Here is a 16,434-nt window from a genome sequence, read left to right on the forward strand (position 1 = left end):
ACTGGAGTCAGGGTCACAATGAGCCTGTTTGAAATAAAGACCGACGGGACTCATCTGCTGCAAACAACTATTTTTACTGCAACAAAATCGGCATCAACTTAAAACAGCTCTTTGAACTCAGGAAATAAAATACAGAGCCACTAAGAGTTTCCTTTTTTTTCAACGTAAAAAATATTAAGTTTACATGCGAAACTGATGCTCATTATTATCTGCATCGGTTTGTTTAACGATTGAGCAAAATGGGTGAATGGAGCTGGAAGAGAACACCTTGGGCTTCTCCACTTCCTCGTTCTGCAATGTCCATTCTGAGAGACGGGTCGACCTGCAGGTCAAGGACAAGCTTTAAGACAACGGATCAGAACCACAGCAGCAGCAGCAGGGCTGAAACAATTAATCAGGATGAATCAATTGATAAAGTACATCTGCTGATGCATTTTTATGAATGAGAAATCAAGAGAATACCATTTTATTTTATCCGAGTAATCGATTAACTGTCAGAACAATTGGTTTAGTGTCAGAATAATCAATCAGCAGAATAATTGATTATATATCAAAATGATCAATTAATGAGGAAAACAATCGACTTTCTGAAAAATTCATTAAGTATCAGAACAAGCAATTATGTGTCAAACTAATCGATTAATCATCAGAATTATCGATCAAACGGCAGAATAATCGATTAATTGTGAGAATAATTGGTTAATTGTGACAATTATTGTTCAGCACACTTATTGATTATGAGAATAATTGATTGTCAAAATTATAAATGAATCATCAGAAAAATCGATTGTCGAATTAATATATTAAGCATCAAAAGAAGCAATTAAGTGTCAAAATGTTTGATTAATTGTCAGAATAATTGAGTGTCTGAATAAATTATGAATTAATCGATAGCTAAAATAGTCGTTGGTTGCATCTCTGCACTCATCTGTTCTGTACCTGGTCCCACTTTCCGTAGTTCTCGTAGTTTGTTGGAGCGACAGCTTCTCTCGGAGGAGACCTGATGAACAGTCTGCAGAACAAACAGAACCGGATTACTGGTTCTGCTGACGCGTCAGCGTTTTCTGTGGCGGCGTGCGTCTGACCTGGTCAGGCCGTCCCGGCAGTCGTCCTGCAGCTGGCAGATCCGTTCGGGCGTCAGGTGCAGCGTGCTTCTGGGCCCGTTGCACAGCAGGCTGTTGACGGCCATCCGCAGAGCGTTTATCTGAAACAATCACGCACGTTGGGGAAAGGATGGAAAACGGCAACGTTTGCAATCACATCCTCCACAAAACCGCACAAATTAGAATTATAAAAATAAATTCACTCAATTCACAAACGTCAGGCTAAGAGCTGAATGTGCTGTAAACATTAAAATATATTTAAATTGTTCATTACTTAAAATGGGGTTGTGAAATTCAAATGTGAAAAACTTTAAACGGACAATCAAACTATATCAGTAAGTCCAGAAAATCACAGCCAGACACTTTGTGTCAACATTAAACATTTAAACTTATTTACTAAAACATACATAGAATTTAGAATAAATCATTGGGCTGAAACTAACAATTACTTGTATAATCAATAATTCTGGCGATTAATCGGATAAACACATTGGCATATTCTGCAGATTTTTTATTTAAGCTTTTTTCTATTGTATTACAAATATATTAAATATGCAAATAATCACATTTATGAATTAGATGAGAAAATACATATCTTCTTGCCTGAAAGGCAACAAAATAGCATTTTTTTAGGCGAAGATGAAACTGCACCACTAAACTAAAACATAATTAAAACCAAACAGTTTTAAAAAGGTGTATTTAGTTTAGATAGTTTTGGCTCAATTGTTGTTGTTTTTTTTTTTTTTTTTTTTAGCAAAAACCTTTTTTTGAGTCCTTATACTCCAGTTAATCCATTAACTGACAACTATTTGAATAATCAATTAATCACGATTAATCATTTCAGCACTAACAAATTTTTACTGATTGAGTCTGAAATACGTTTTTATTAGCATTTTTCCTGCGATCGCTGATGACAGTCGTCACCTCAATGATGTCCATGACGTCAAACTTGACGTCGAAGGCCAGTTCGACGTCGTTCTCGGGCAGGATGGGCTCCTTGGTCAGGCTGTTGAAGCCCAGGCCGCAGAGGGCCCCGGTGTAGTAGCTCCGCTCTTCATTTGTGCTGCATAAAGGTCAAAACGGCTGGGCGGTCATCCTCTCCGAGGCCTGTTGCATATTTAGCTGCAGCAGCATGTTGGGGGGAACAAACCGTAACTCCATGACGGGAGTGAAGAGCATCATCACCAGACCAGGCAGTCCAGGGATGTCGGGCAGGATGGATGTATCGTTCAGCATGATGTGCGAACCTGACAGCAAAACACAGATTGAACGTCTTCATCCACAGAGCTGATGTTCTCTGAGTTTACCTTTTCCACAATAGATTGATGATTCGTACAGTTTTCCCACTGTAAAATCCACACACTACTACATTTTTAAACTTTTCCAGCACCAAGCTAAACAAATTACCATATTTTTTGGACTATAAGCCGCTACTTTTCTCCCACGCTTTGAACCATGTGGCTTGTAGCATTTACACAAAATACAAAGTTTAAAAAATATACCTAAAAGATGTTCTTGCCAAGTCTTCTGGCATTTAGCAAATATAAATGATCTAGGCTATTCTAACTAACCTAAAACAAGAAAAGTTTAGTCTAAATGTGTCTTTATTCGTATGAAAATAACCGGTTTCAACACTAAATGATGTTTTAACAAAACGTCACATTGCATTTTAACATGAAGTACTTTCATGGTTTTTATACAAAAAACAATCACATTCCAAACCTTGAAATTGAAATCAAGAAACCTGTGCATAAAAACATGGTGACAGTTTAAGATTCAACATGAAGTTATAATTTTATTCCGAACCTGAAGAGTTGATGGCCACCAACCCGGCCACCATCATCCTCTGATGTTTGAAATGCGGGTTTTCATTCAGAGTCACGCTGTTGATGCTCCTTTTCTCAATGGAAACAGTCCTGCAGGACGACATGCCGCTCATCAGCAAACATCAGGAAATGTAACTTTACTTCCAGCACTAGAATCTTACCTGTAGTGGGATTTCCTGCTCAGACTGTAGAAGTTTGTCTGGTAGGAACTAGAAGGTCCGGCCAGATTTACCTGAATAATCAGAAGACAGGTTTATCAGACAAACATTCATGCAGAAAAGAGTCGGTGAAATGCTCCCACCTAGTGGACAACATTGGAATTGAAGCAACAACAGTTACATTTTTTAGTTAACTTTTTCGACAAACCATAAACTAACATAAGTATGAAGTTGACACAAATCCAGTGTATAGAGCTGAAAATAATTATTTTACTTACTGATAATTCTGTTAATCGATTTATTAGACAAATAATTTTCATTGAAGTTTTTTTTTACACATTAGAAAAAGATGCAAATAAGTAGATAATTTAATTCTCTTTAAAGTAACAAATAAACATTTTATTGCACAGGGTTTTCTTTGGCGACCCTTGAATGTTAGTAACTAACAATAAATAAGCAGCTGAATAAATGAAAAGCTGCCATTTCTGCTCCACTTATCAATAAAGTGTAAAGCTAATCTTTGGATTAATTGATTAAAATTTGATTTTATTTTTTACATTTGAACTAAGTGAAGCTGAAACGATTCCACTTGAAGAGTTGTGGGGAAAAAAATATATAAATATATATATAAAACAAATATTTTTATATATATATAAAAAAAAATATATATATATATATATATATATATATATATATATATTATATATAAAATTACCTGTTGGTAATGGCAAACCAACCAGACATTGTCGTAGTGGATAAACATCAGAGGAAAGCCGTTGTGGTAGATGTAGCAATACAAGTGATTGCAACATCAGGAAAAAGGAGCACGAGAAACTAGAGAAATACCAGGGCCTCAGGGAAGAACTGGAGAGGGCCTGGAAGGTGAAGACCACAGTGGTGCCTGTGGTCATCGGGGCCCTCGGGGCAGTAACCCCGAAACTGGAGCAGTGGCTACAACAGATCCCAGGAACAACATCAGACATCTCAGTCCAGAAATGTGCAGTCCTTGGCACAGCCAAGATACTGCAGGACCTCAAGCTCCCAGGCCTCTGGTAGAGGACCGAGCTCAGAGGATAAGAACCACCCGAGGTGGGTGAGAAGGGAATTTTTTATACAGTTAGGGCCAGAAATATTTGGAAAGCAACACAATATTTGTGAGTTGGGCTCTGCATGCCACCGCATTGGATTTGAAATGAAACCTCTACAACAGAATTCAAGTGCAGATTGTAACGTTTAATTTAAAGGGTTGAACAAAAATATCTGATAGAAAATGTAGGAACTGTACACATTTGTTTACAAACACTCCACATTTTAGGAGCTCAAAAGTAATTGGACATATAAACATAACCCAAACAAAAAAGTTTTTTCTCAATATTTTGTTGCGAATCCTTTGGAGGCAATCACTGCCTTAAGTCTGGAACCCATGGACATCACCAAACGCTGGGTTTCCTCCTTCTTAATGCTTTGCCAGGCCTTTACAGCCGCAGCCTTCAGGTCTTTTTTGTTAGTGGGTCTTTCCGTCTGAAGTCTGGATTTGAGCAAGTGAAATGCATGCTCAATTGGGTTAAGATCTGGTGATTGACTTGGCCATTGCAGAATATTCCACCTTTTTGCTCTCATGAACTCCTGGGTAGCTTTGGCTGTATGCTTGGGGTCATTGTCCATCTGTACTGTGAAGCGCCGTCCAATCAACTTGCAGCATTTGGCTGAATCTGGGCTGACAGTATATCCCGGTACACTTCAGAATTCATCCGGCTACTCTACTCTGCTGTTATGTCATCAATAAACACAAGTGACCCAGTGCCATTGAAAGCCATGCATGCCCATGCCATCACGTTGCCTCCACCATGTTTTACAGAGGATGTGGTGTTCCTTGGATCATGTGCCGTTCCCTTTCTTCTCCAAACTTTTTTCTTCCCATCATTCTGGTACAGGTTGATCTTTGTCTCATCTGTCCATAGAATACTTTTCCAGAACTGGGCTGGCTTCTTGAGGTGTTTTTGGGCAAATTTAACTCTGGTCTGTCTACTTTTGGAATTGATGAATGGTTTGCATCTACATGTGAACCCTTTGTATTTGCTTTCATGGAGTCTTCTCTTTACTGTTGACTTAGAGACAGATACACCTACTTCTCTGAGAGTGTTCTGGACCTCAGTTGATGTTGTGAACGGGTTCTTCTTCACAAAGAAAGTATGCGACGATCATCCACCACTGTTGTCTTCCGTGGACGCCCAGGCCTTTTTGAGTTCCCAAGCTCACCAGTCAATTCCTTTTTCCTCAGAATGTACCCGACTGTTGATTTTGCTACTCCAAGCATGTCTGCTATCTCTGATGGATTTTTTCTTTTTTTTAAGCCTCAGGATGTTCTGCTTCACCTCAATTGAGAGCTCCTTTGACCGCATGTTGTCTGGTCACAGCAACAGCTTCCAAATGCAAAACCACACACCTGGAAACAACCCCAGACCTTTTAACTACTTACTTGATTACAGGTTAACGAGGGAAAGGCCTTTTGAGTTACTTGCAGCCTTTGGAGTCCATGTCCAATTACTTTGGTCCCTTGAAAAAGAGGAGGCTCTGCATTACAGAGCTATGATTCCTAAACCCTTTCTCCGATTTGGATGTGGAAACTCTCATATTGCAGCTGGGAGTGTGCACTTTCAGCCCATATTATATATAAATTGTATTTCTGAACATATTTTTGTCAACAGCTAAAATAACAAAACCTGTGTCACTGTCCAAATATTTCTGGCCCTAACTGTATATATATTTAAGTAAATATAAATTCCCTTCTCACCCACCGCGGGTGGTGCTTATCCTCTGAGCTCGGGTCCTCTACCAGAGGCCTGGGAGCTTGAGGGTCCTGCACAGTATCTTGGCTGTGCCAAGGACTGCACATTTCTGGACTGAGATGTCTGATGTTGTTCCTGGGATCTGTTGTAGCCACTGCTCCAGTTTGGGGGTTACTGTCCCGAGGGCCCGATGACCACAGGCACCACTGTGGTCTTCCCCTTCCAGGCCTCTCCACTTCTTCCCTGAGGCCCTGGTATTTCTCCAGTTTCTTGTGCTCCTTTTTCCTGATGTTGCAATCGCTTGGTATCGCTACATCTACCACAACGGCTTTCCTCTGATGTTTATCCACTACGACAATGTCTGGTTGGTTCGCCATTACCATTCTGTCTGTCTGGATCTGGAAGTCACAGGTCCTTAGCTCTGGCGTTCTCCACCACCTTTGGGGGTGTTTCCCACTTTGATCTTGGGGTTTCCAGTCCATATTCTGCACAGATGTTTCTGTACGCTATGCCTGCCACTTGGTTATGTCATTCCATGTACGCTTTCCCTGCCAGTATCTTGCACCCTGCTGTTATGTGCTGAACTGTCTCAGGGGCCTCCTTGCACAACCTACACCTTGGGTCTTGTCTGGTGTGGTAGATCTGGGCCTCTATTGCTCTGGTGTTTAGGGCCTGTTCCTGGGTGGCCAGGATGAGGGCCTCTGTGCTGTCCTTGAGTCCAGCTTTTTCCAGCCATTGGTAGGATTTACTGATATCAGCCATTTGGGTTATTTGCTGGTGGTACATCCCATGTAGGGGCTTGTCCTCCCATGATGGTATCTCTGGCACCTCAACCTCCGTTCCCTGTTGTCTGAGACATTCACTGAGCACATTGTCTGTTGAGGCTTTGTCCCTGATGTATTTATGGATCTTAGTTGTTTCGTCCTGGACAGTGGTTCTCACACTCACTAGTCCTCTGCCTCCTTCCTTGCGGCTCGTGTACAGTCTAAGGGTGCTGGATTTGGGATGGAACCCTCCATGCATGGTTAGTAGCTTTCTAGTCTTAATATCTGTGGCTTTTTCTCCTCCTTTGGCCAGCTAATTGTTCCAGCAGGATCAGTATCTGATTACTGGCAGGGCATAGCTGTTTATCGCACGGATTTTGTTCTTGCCATTGAGCTGGCTTCTCAGGACTTGCCTTATTCGTTGGAGGTATTTAGCTGTGGCTCCTTTCCTTGTGGCCTCATCGAGGTTGCCATTTGCTTGTGGTATACCTAGGTACTTGTAACTGTCCTCTATGTCTGCTATTGTTCTTTGTGGGAGTGAGACTCCTTCTGTGCGGATCACCTTCCCCCTCTTTGTGATCAGCCGACCACATTTCTCTAGTCCGAATGACATGGATTCAAGAGTGGTTTTCCACAGCAAGTCCTATTGATGTTATACATCTCTATGCATGATCCAAGTATGCGGCATTGAGTCATAGGCTTTCTTGTAATCCACAGGGTGGTGCAGTATCTGTGGAGTTGGTATCCTCTGCTATTTATACCGATACCCTTCTGATCATGCTTATCATATCGGTAGTTGCTCTCGCCCATTTCTGTCTTGTTCCAGTAGCCCATTTGTCATCAAGGTGCTCCGGTTCCCCAACACCTGACGCAGTTCCAGACAGACGTATGAGGCGGTATGTTTTATTTATATCTATAGATATATCATGTTTATTATAGGCATGTCTATGGGACAGTTATGTATCGGTTCAACACGGGATGCATATTTAACGGCCAAATATGGGACGACTCCCTATTTTACGGGATGGGCGGCGATCCTATTCAGGGTTGCTGAGATACAGTTTTAAGGGCGCTGGAGCGGAAAACCACAAACGCAAAAGTTCAATCACATAGAAATCTACTGTTAATCTCTTCATGTTAAATAAATAAAAAGTATTACTTATTATTTAAGTATTCAGTCATTATTTCAGCTTGACTCATGCAGAAATGTTCTAAAGCTTGCATGTTTTGCGCGCCAAAATTGAGCCCATAAAGTTCTGACAGACTCGAATCAGCAGCAGCAAAAATGACAAAATGTTCCAAGAAAATTCATTTTCCGTGCCTTGAGCCGCAAAACTCACTGGACTCCAGCGATGAAGAATTGACTAAAGTACGCCAAGATGAGCTGAGTGAATCTGATTCAGAACAGGAACAGGAAGCTCAGATTATTCCAGGACTATATGCGACATGGGATATCAAAGAGATGCAAAGATTGCTGCAAGATTCCTTGCAAGAACAGGTCCTGAAGAAGAAGGTTGAAAATAATGAGATTTACATAGAATCACTGAAACGGGAACTGAGGAAAGAACACCGCAGACATCACAGAAAAGTTGAAAATACTTCACCTGAGTCATCTTTCATTCCACCACGTCCAAATGAGAATGACTCTGTGTGCAAGACCTATTGGAAAAAGTTCTACAATCAATTTGAAGATTACTTTGAAGATGTATTCGTCCAACCAGAGGACCCGATTGTGAAGAAAGAGGACAAACTGAGTCCTAAGAAGTTGGAAGAAAATATGAAACGGGTGGAACGAGACGCCATACCGGTACAGAATCTCTGCGATAACCTGGATGCCCTGTGCAATTGGACCTCTGGATACTTATCTTTATTTTGGTTTTTTGCATACCTGTACACAGCGTGGCATGGCTGGACCATCCCCATGTTGCTGCTGCTGATAATTCTCCGCCTTTTTTAAAATTATTTAATTACCAAAGGCTGGAAGATAAACTGGAGCATTGTACCGGAGCTGACTGAGCCACTGGGACTTCCAAAGGCACACCCGTCGTTCAGACAGAAGCTCCATCAGGTTCAGGACGTTCTTCATCAAACCCAGAACCTGTTTGGACTGATGGCCGACACGGTGGCAGCCCGTTCCATTTCAGGAAAAAGAAAAGACCTTTTCATGAGATTTTTAGCATCCCAGAGACTGAGCAACCTCTGCCTGAGTTTAAGACCGGCTGGCATTGCTATATGATAAAGAGACAGAAAAAAAACATCAAAAGAATTCGGCGGTTATGGAGTTCTCTACGTCACGGAGAACTATTTGTGTTTTAGGAACTCCATAAATAAGTTCCACACAGCTATAAAATTGACGGACATAAAACACTTCGAGAGATTTAAACTTGTATCAGCACTGCCCGGTTCAGGTAGGGGGATGTCAATAGCAACGGCGACCACCACTAGGAGGCGACGACGCGGGAGGAGCACGAGGATATACTATACGTCTATATATACACACACACACACACACATATATATATATGTGTGTGTGTGTGTATATATATATATATAGTAAGGAATGTTACACTTTATTTGATCTTAAGCTTGGTTTTTTATGTCTTTATTTTAGTTTTTCAAGATCGAGAGATTCGTTGTTTTTACGTTCTGTTTATTCTGTTATTGACAGCTGGTGGTTACCTTAGCAACCATTATCTAACAGGTGAGCCGTTATGTTTCTGTTTATGGTTATGGCACTCAGTCTCACAGCCCAGACATTACTCACAGCAGCTTATCGCAGCTCACGACACACAGTGACAGGGTTAACACCCCACGGGCTCTTTGCACCTGCCGCCACAACAACATCCGCAAATGCGGCTCTTTTTCCGCTTTCAGTTACTACGACTGCTATAAAAGACAAAGTCATACTTAAGATACAAAGAAAACACAAATGCACTTTGTTTAAGTTTTCATGGAGTTCCAAGCGATCCTGTATTAAGACAGCTTGTAAATATTCGTTGCTACAAGTTAAAGCTACCAGTTAAAGCTAACGCCACACAAGAAAGTTTGCAGCCTTCACTCCGGATCAGCTTCTTCAGCCTAAAGACGAAGGCGAAGGAGCCGTCCCGTGTTAACATTGAATCGCTTCTGTATTCAGCCTGAAAGAGCGAGTGTTTGGAAACAAGAGTGCAGAGCCGGACAGCGAGCCACTGATCCGCCTGTAAATACCGTCCTAATTAGCCCTTCACATCAAGCATGCAAAAGTAATAAAATGAAATAACACAGAGACCTTACGCAACACGGCCATATTTTTCTATAAGTAATTACTCTGAACCTGAACAGTCAGCTGAACTAGAAGTCCGACACCAGAGCTGCTCTACTGTTACGCTCTGGGCTCGTTGTGCTTCGTCAGGCTCCGGAAGCAAAAAGCCTGAACATAATCTGCCTTCGCCCCACATTTATTGTTGTTAACAATAAACACACGTAATATACTTGAAAATAAAGTAAATAAATTAAATAAATTAGTTTGTGTTTTTGTTGCCCTTATGGCAAACACATTTCAGTAGTTACGTTCTTATAACTACCACTTCTTTCTCAATTTTGGTTGTATAAGCTGTACTGAAGAGACTCAGTATTCCTAAAAGGGGGGATAGTGTAAGGAAGGTTACACTTTATTTGATCTTAAGCTTGGTTTTGTATTTCTTTTAGTTTTCCAAGCCTGGATCAGTAAATGTGGCGCAGCTCGGGAGAGGAGACCAGTATCACGAGATTTGTTGTTTTATTCTGTTTATTCTGTTCTTAACAGCTGGTGGTTACCTAGCAACTAGAATCTAACAGCTGATCTGTTATGTTTCTGTTGATGGTTATGGGACTCACCGCTCACTACCCGGACATAGCTAATTGCTGTTTGTGCCAGAGCTAGAGGCCAGAAGCCACACAGTTCTTCCGTTCTTAGGTTTTCATAATTCATCTGTGCTGGAAGAAGTAACGTTCAAGCCAGAGACCCTCCGTTCTTGTCGTAGATCTGCAACTACCGCACGCCTCTGTCAAACCGGAAACCAAAAGCTCGACAACTGGTGTCGGAAGTGGGATCATCTACGAGACATTTGTGAGTGAATCCAATCGTAAAGACAATATCCAAGCCTTCATGGACTAATTACAATTTAAAGACAAGCTACAACTCGCCACGGGCGGTTAAAACCAAAGAAAAAGCAAGAAAAGAAATTGCGCTGCAGTACTGCCGCGTAGCACTTCCGGTCCAAACCTTCACAATAAGAGCATGAGCAAAACTAGCCAAAGGAAAAAATAAAATAAAATTACAGAGGATTTACAAGGTGCTACAGCTGGCCCTGGAGAGGCAGACATGTCCAAAGTGGTTACAAGCTGTGCTAGAAAACCAAAATCAACAAACAAGACACTTTCAAATTATGTTGGCTCCTGTCCTCTCACATATAACTGGACAATCAGCTGTACAACAAAACCAAGCATCAGGTACTGTTCCTGAGATGAGTGATGACTTAATTCCAATGCATTACACAAGAGAAAGGCAAGCATCTGAAACACATGCCCCTTTGGATGTGACAACTAGACCACGTGTTCGCGCTCCTTTTGCAGCTGAACTGGAGGTCATAAATCAAAGATCACGAAGCTCAGGCCCGGTGAGACAAACCACCACCCCTGGACCTGACCCAGGACACAGAGAAACCAGGGACAGTGAGCCAAAGGTCCAACACACTTTTACCTATCATGATGAAAGGAGGCAAAATCACATTGAAGGCTATTATAACAACTGGTCAGAGCTTCAGAGGCCTAAATTAGCCACATGATGGAAACGAGGATTGGGACTCTTTTCTAATACCGTTCGAACGCCAAGCCAGGAAATACGGATGGAATGCAGCTGAAAGAGTGGACAGGCTGCATGAGTGTCTGAGGGGAGCTGCAGTACATTACGTTTGCTCATTACCAGAGCGCACAAAGGAAGGTTATGTTCTCTTGGTGGAACAACTCACTCAACACTTTGGGAAAAAAGACCCTCCCACAACAGTAAGGAGAAGACAGGGAGAACTTCGACAGGGGCGGGAGACATCAGTGAGTTTGCAGAGGAAGTAAGACGCCTGACCACATTTGCATATCCAAGGGTAGATCTCCAGCTGCAGCACCAACTGGCAACTGATGCTTTCCTCAAAGGCTTAAGAAACCAGAAAGTAGCATACGAAGTCATGAATGGTGACCCAAGCTCCTTTGTAGAGGCCCAAAAGTTTGTGGAGGCTCATGAGCATAACTTTAGAGCTACTGTGGGTCGGGACACAGAAGTAAAAAACAGAGCAAGGCGCATTTCATAGGATGATGAGGGGGACATGTGCGATTGCAAACAATGTAGCCTCTGGAAGTGTTGTGGTCACCATGAAGCCAAAAAGGTGCCAATTAGAGTGTGCAATTTTTCAACCAAGAGAGTCGCTCTATAGAGAGGAGTATGTCTTGGACCATTGGTAGGACATACTGATATCAGCCTCTTGGGTTATTTGCTGGTGGTACATCCCATGTAGGGGCTTGTCCTCCCATGATGGTATCTGTGGCACCTGAACCTCCGTTCCCTGTTGTCTGAGACGTTCACTGAGCACGTCGTCTGTTGAGGCTTTGTCCCTCAATCTTATATACAAGATATATATATACACATATTAAATGATGAAATATTGCTCTGTGTATAATTCTTTGTGTGTCTCCATAAAAAACACCGACTACCCAGGCCTCTGTGGTAAATTAAGTCTAGAACCACCCTTCAAAGAAAAAAGTAAAGACCATTGTGTATATATATCTACACATATATAAAAATATAAATAAACACTCAACAAAAATATAAACGCAACACTTTTGTTCTTGCTTCCATCTTTCATGAGATGGACTCAAAGATCTAAAATTCATTCCAGATAAATCAGTCTAAATGTTTGATAGTGAGCACTTATGCTTTGCTGATTCGTCCCACCTCACAGGTGCTGATCTGACATTATGATTAGTGGACAGGTGCACCTTATACTGCCCACAATAAAAGGCCACTCTGACATGCACAGGTTTGTCACACAGCAAAATGCAGATTCCTCAAGCATTGAGGGAGCGTGCAATTGGCATGCCAACAGCAGGAATGTCAACCAGATCAGTTGCTTGTGCACTGAATGTTAATTTCTCCACCATAAGCCATCTCCAAAGGAGTTTCAGAGAAATGGCACTACATCCAACAGGCCTCACAACCACAGACCACGTGTAACCACACCAGCCCGGGACCTCCACAACCTGCAGGTTCACCTCCAATATTGTCTGAGACTAGCCACTCAGACAGCTGCTGAAACCAAAGAATTTCTGTACAAACTGTCAGAAACCGTCTCAGGGAAGCTCAACTGCATGCTCGTCGTCCTCATGGAGGTCTTAACCTTACTCCAGATCGTCACCATAACAGACTTGAGTGGGCAAATGCTGACATTTGATGGCGTCTGGCACGTTGGAGAGGTGTTCGCTTCACGGATGAATCTCGGTTTACATTGTTCAGGGCAGATGGCAGACAGCGTGTGTGGCGTCATGTGGGTGAGCGCTTTGCTGATGCCAATGTTGTGGATCAAGTGGCCTATGGTGGTGGTGGGATGATGGTGTGGGCAGAAATCTGTTATGGATGCAGAACACAGGTGCATTTCATTGATGGCAATTTGAACGCACAGAGATACCGAGATAAGATTCTGAGGCTCATTGTTGTGCCATACATCCATGAACATCACCTCATGTTTCAGCAAGATAATGCATGGCCTCATGTTGCAAGGATCTGTACACACTTCTTGGAAGCTTAAAATGTCCCAGTTCTTGCATGGCCAGCATACTCACCGGACATGTCACCCATTGAGAATGTTTGGGATGTGCTTGACCGGCGTATCCGAAACCGTGTACTAGTTCCCACTAATATCCAGCAACTTCGCACAGCCATTGAAGAGGAGTGGACCAACATTCCACAGGCCACAATTGACAATCTGATAAACTCTAAGCGAAGAAGACGTGTTGCGCTGCATGAGGCAAATGGTGGTCACACCAGCTACTGACTGGTTCTGAGTCCCCAGACCCCCAATAAAGCAACAAAAAAAAAAAGTACATTTCAGAGTGGTCTTTTATTGTGGGCAGAATAGGGTACACTTGTGCACTAATCACAAGTGTAGATCAGCATCTTGATGTGGCACATCTGTGACGTGGGATGGATTATCTCAGCAAAGCAGAAGTGCTCACTATCAAACATGTAGACTGATTTGTGGACAATATTTGAAAGAAATTGTAATATTGTTATCTGGAATCATTTTTTTGATCTTTGAGTCAATCTCATGAAAAATGGAAGCAAAACCAAGTGTTCCATTTATATTTTTGTTGAGTGTATTGTGAAGAAGTTTTATTCGTATTAAATAGTGTTCCTTTATGTATCATATAAATGTAATGTTTTTTGAATCATAGTCAAGGTGTTTTTCTGTGCAGCTGGAAACGGTGTACAAACTAATGAACCAAGATGTGTCTACTGAAGTAAGTTTCCAGGGTTGTTGAACTTCCCCAGACAGTTATTTGGGAACTCGCTGTTTTTCCCGTGGCCTTCCCTGCATGGAGATAGAGTGTTTAGTTTTCACCTCCCATAGACATTACAGTGAATGACCATACAAGGTTTCATATGTTTTCCTTTGTTTCTTTTGTTTGGTCTTCGAAGATTGAGTCTCCGCCTCGGTAGTACAGAGATGAATAAAGTAACTATGCAACTCTGAGTTCCTCAGAGCGGATCCTAATTTGTGCCTAATGCAGTGTATTTCTTGCTCTCCGTCTGCAGATGTATTAAAGATTGTTTTTGCTCCGTGACTTTTGTCTGGACCTCAGTCTCTGAATTGTGCACTTCACAGTATATATATATATATCTATACATATCTATCTATAGATAGATATATATATATATATATATATATATATCTATCTATATATAGATATATAGATATATATATATATATATATAGAGAGAGAGAGATATATAGATATATATATATATATATATATATATAGACATTGTATATATAGTGCCCATCTCTAGGCAACCGTGACGTTCAGCATCAGTCCGTAGTGTTCAGGGGTCCTGAACACAGCGACAGTATAACTGACCTTAATATTTACTGTGTTTTGTTTTGGCCATTATTGTTAGACTTAATGTTGATGTGTTTATTACAGGCGTGTCTATGGGACAGTTATGTATAGGTTCAACACAGGACGCATATTTAACGGCCAAATATGGGACGACTCCCTATTTCACGGGATGGGCGGCGATCCTATTCAGGGTTGCTGAGATACAGTTTTAAGGGCGCTGGAGCGGAAAACCACAAACGCAAAAGTTCAATCACATAGAAATCTACTGTTAATCTCTTCATGTTAAATAAATAAAAAGTATGACTTATTATTGAAGTATTTAGTCGTTATTTCAGCTTGACTCGTTCAGAACTGATCTGATCGTTTCCATAACAACGATCAGAAGCGAGACCTTGCCTCAGACCTCCAGTGACCTCACTGATGAGGTCATAAGAGAGATCATGTACATCACAATAGATCAAAGAAGTTCTAAAGTTCTAAATGTCTTGCGCGCCAACACTGAGCCCATAAAGTTCTGTCAGACAGTCAAATCAGCAGCAACAAAAATGTCGAAGTGCTCCAAGAAAATCCATTTTCCGTGCCTTGAGCCACAAATCTCACTTGACTCCAGCGATGAAGACTTGACTAAAGTACGCGAGGATCACCTGAGTGAATCTGACTCAGAACTGGAGCAGGAAGCCCAGATAATTCCTGTGACAGCGGGGGAAATCAAAGAGATGCAGAGACGGCTGCAAGATTCCTTCGAAGAACAAGAGCTGCTAAGAAAGAAGGTTGAAAAAAATGAGAATTATATTAAATTACTTCAACGGGAACTGAGGAAGGAACACCACAGAGATCAAAGAAAGGTTGAAGATATGTCACCTGAGTCATCTCTCATTCCACCACCTCCGAAGGACAATGACTCTGTGTGGAACACTTACTGGAAAAAGTTGTCCCATCAATTTGAAGATTACTTTGGAGATCTACTCGTCCAGCCAGAGGAACCAATTGCAAAGAAAGAGGACAAACTGAGACCCAAGAAGTTAGAAGAGAACATGAAACGGGCGGAACGAGATGCCATTCCGCTACAAAATCTTTGCAATAACCTTGACGCCCTGTGCAATTGGAACTCTCGACACCTGTCTCTATTTTGGTTTGTAACATACCTCTACACAGCGTGGCATGGCTGGACCATCCCATGTTGCTGCTGCTATTAATTCTCCGCCTTTCTTTGAATTATCTAATTACAAAAGGCTGGAAGATTAACTGGAACATCGTCCCGGAGCTGACTGAGCCGCTGGGACTACCAAAGGCACACCCGTCATGGAGAGAGAAGCTCCATCAGGTTCACGATGTTCTTCATCAAACCCAGAACCTGTTTGGACTGATAGCCGACTCCCTCGAGAAGGGAAAAAATCTGTTGATGTGGGTCAAGCCAGACACGACCATGAAGTTCTACATTTTACTCTGGGTGTTCTTCTTCTTTTCGTGCTTTTTACCGTATCAGATGATGGGATCAATCTTAGTTTTTTCTGCCGGCCTAAAGTTCTTTATCGTTGACTCCATCTTTAACACTTACCCCAACCTAAAGAAACGATACGACACCTTCGCAGTTTTCTGGGAAAGGTTACCCGTCGACTCACAGCTGAAAGATCACAAAGACGACAAGCGCCACAGCCTGTTTGCTGCAA

General features: G+C 41.8%; 1 protein-coding gene across 1 annotated transcript in view; it reads right to left on the reverse strand.

The window, feature by feature from the left end:
* Positions 1 to 63: 63 nt before the first annotated feature.
* Positions 64 to 16,434, reverse strand: part of tdrd9 (tudor domain containing 9) — a 41,486-nt gene continuing 25,115 nt past the window's right edge. The window contains exons 29-35 of the mRNA XM_055053230.1: positions 3,091 to 3,161; positions 2,910 to 3,019; positions 2,254 to 2,350; positions 2,028 to 2,166; positions 1,086 to 1,204; positions 940 to 1,012; positions 64 to 322 (exon numbers count right to left, since the gene is read on the reverse strand). Of these exons, the coding sequence (XP_054909205.1) occupies positions 224 to 322; positions 940 to 1,012; positions 1,086 to 1,204; positions 2,028 to 2,166; positions 2,254 to 2,350; positions 2,910 to 3,019; positions 3,091 to 3,161 (708 nt within the window). The 3' untranslated portion in view covers positions 64 to 223. The remainder of the gene's footprint in view (positions 323 to 939; positions 1,013 to 1,085; positions 1,205 to 2,027; positions 2,167 to 2,253; positions 2,351 to 2,909; positions 3,020 to 3,090; positions 3,162 to 16,434) is intronic.

This window comes from Poeciliopsis prolifica, unplaced genomic scaffold (assembly GCF_027474105.1).
Source record: "Poeciliopsis prolifica strain line A6 unplaced genomic scaffold, Auburn_PproV2 SCAFFOLD037, whole genome shotgun sequence".
In the NCBI taxonomy this organism is placed as follows: domain Eukaryota; kingdom Metazoa; phylum Chordata; class Actinopteri; order Cyprinodontiformes; family Poeciliidae; genus Poeciliopsis; species Poeciliopsis prolifica.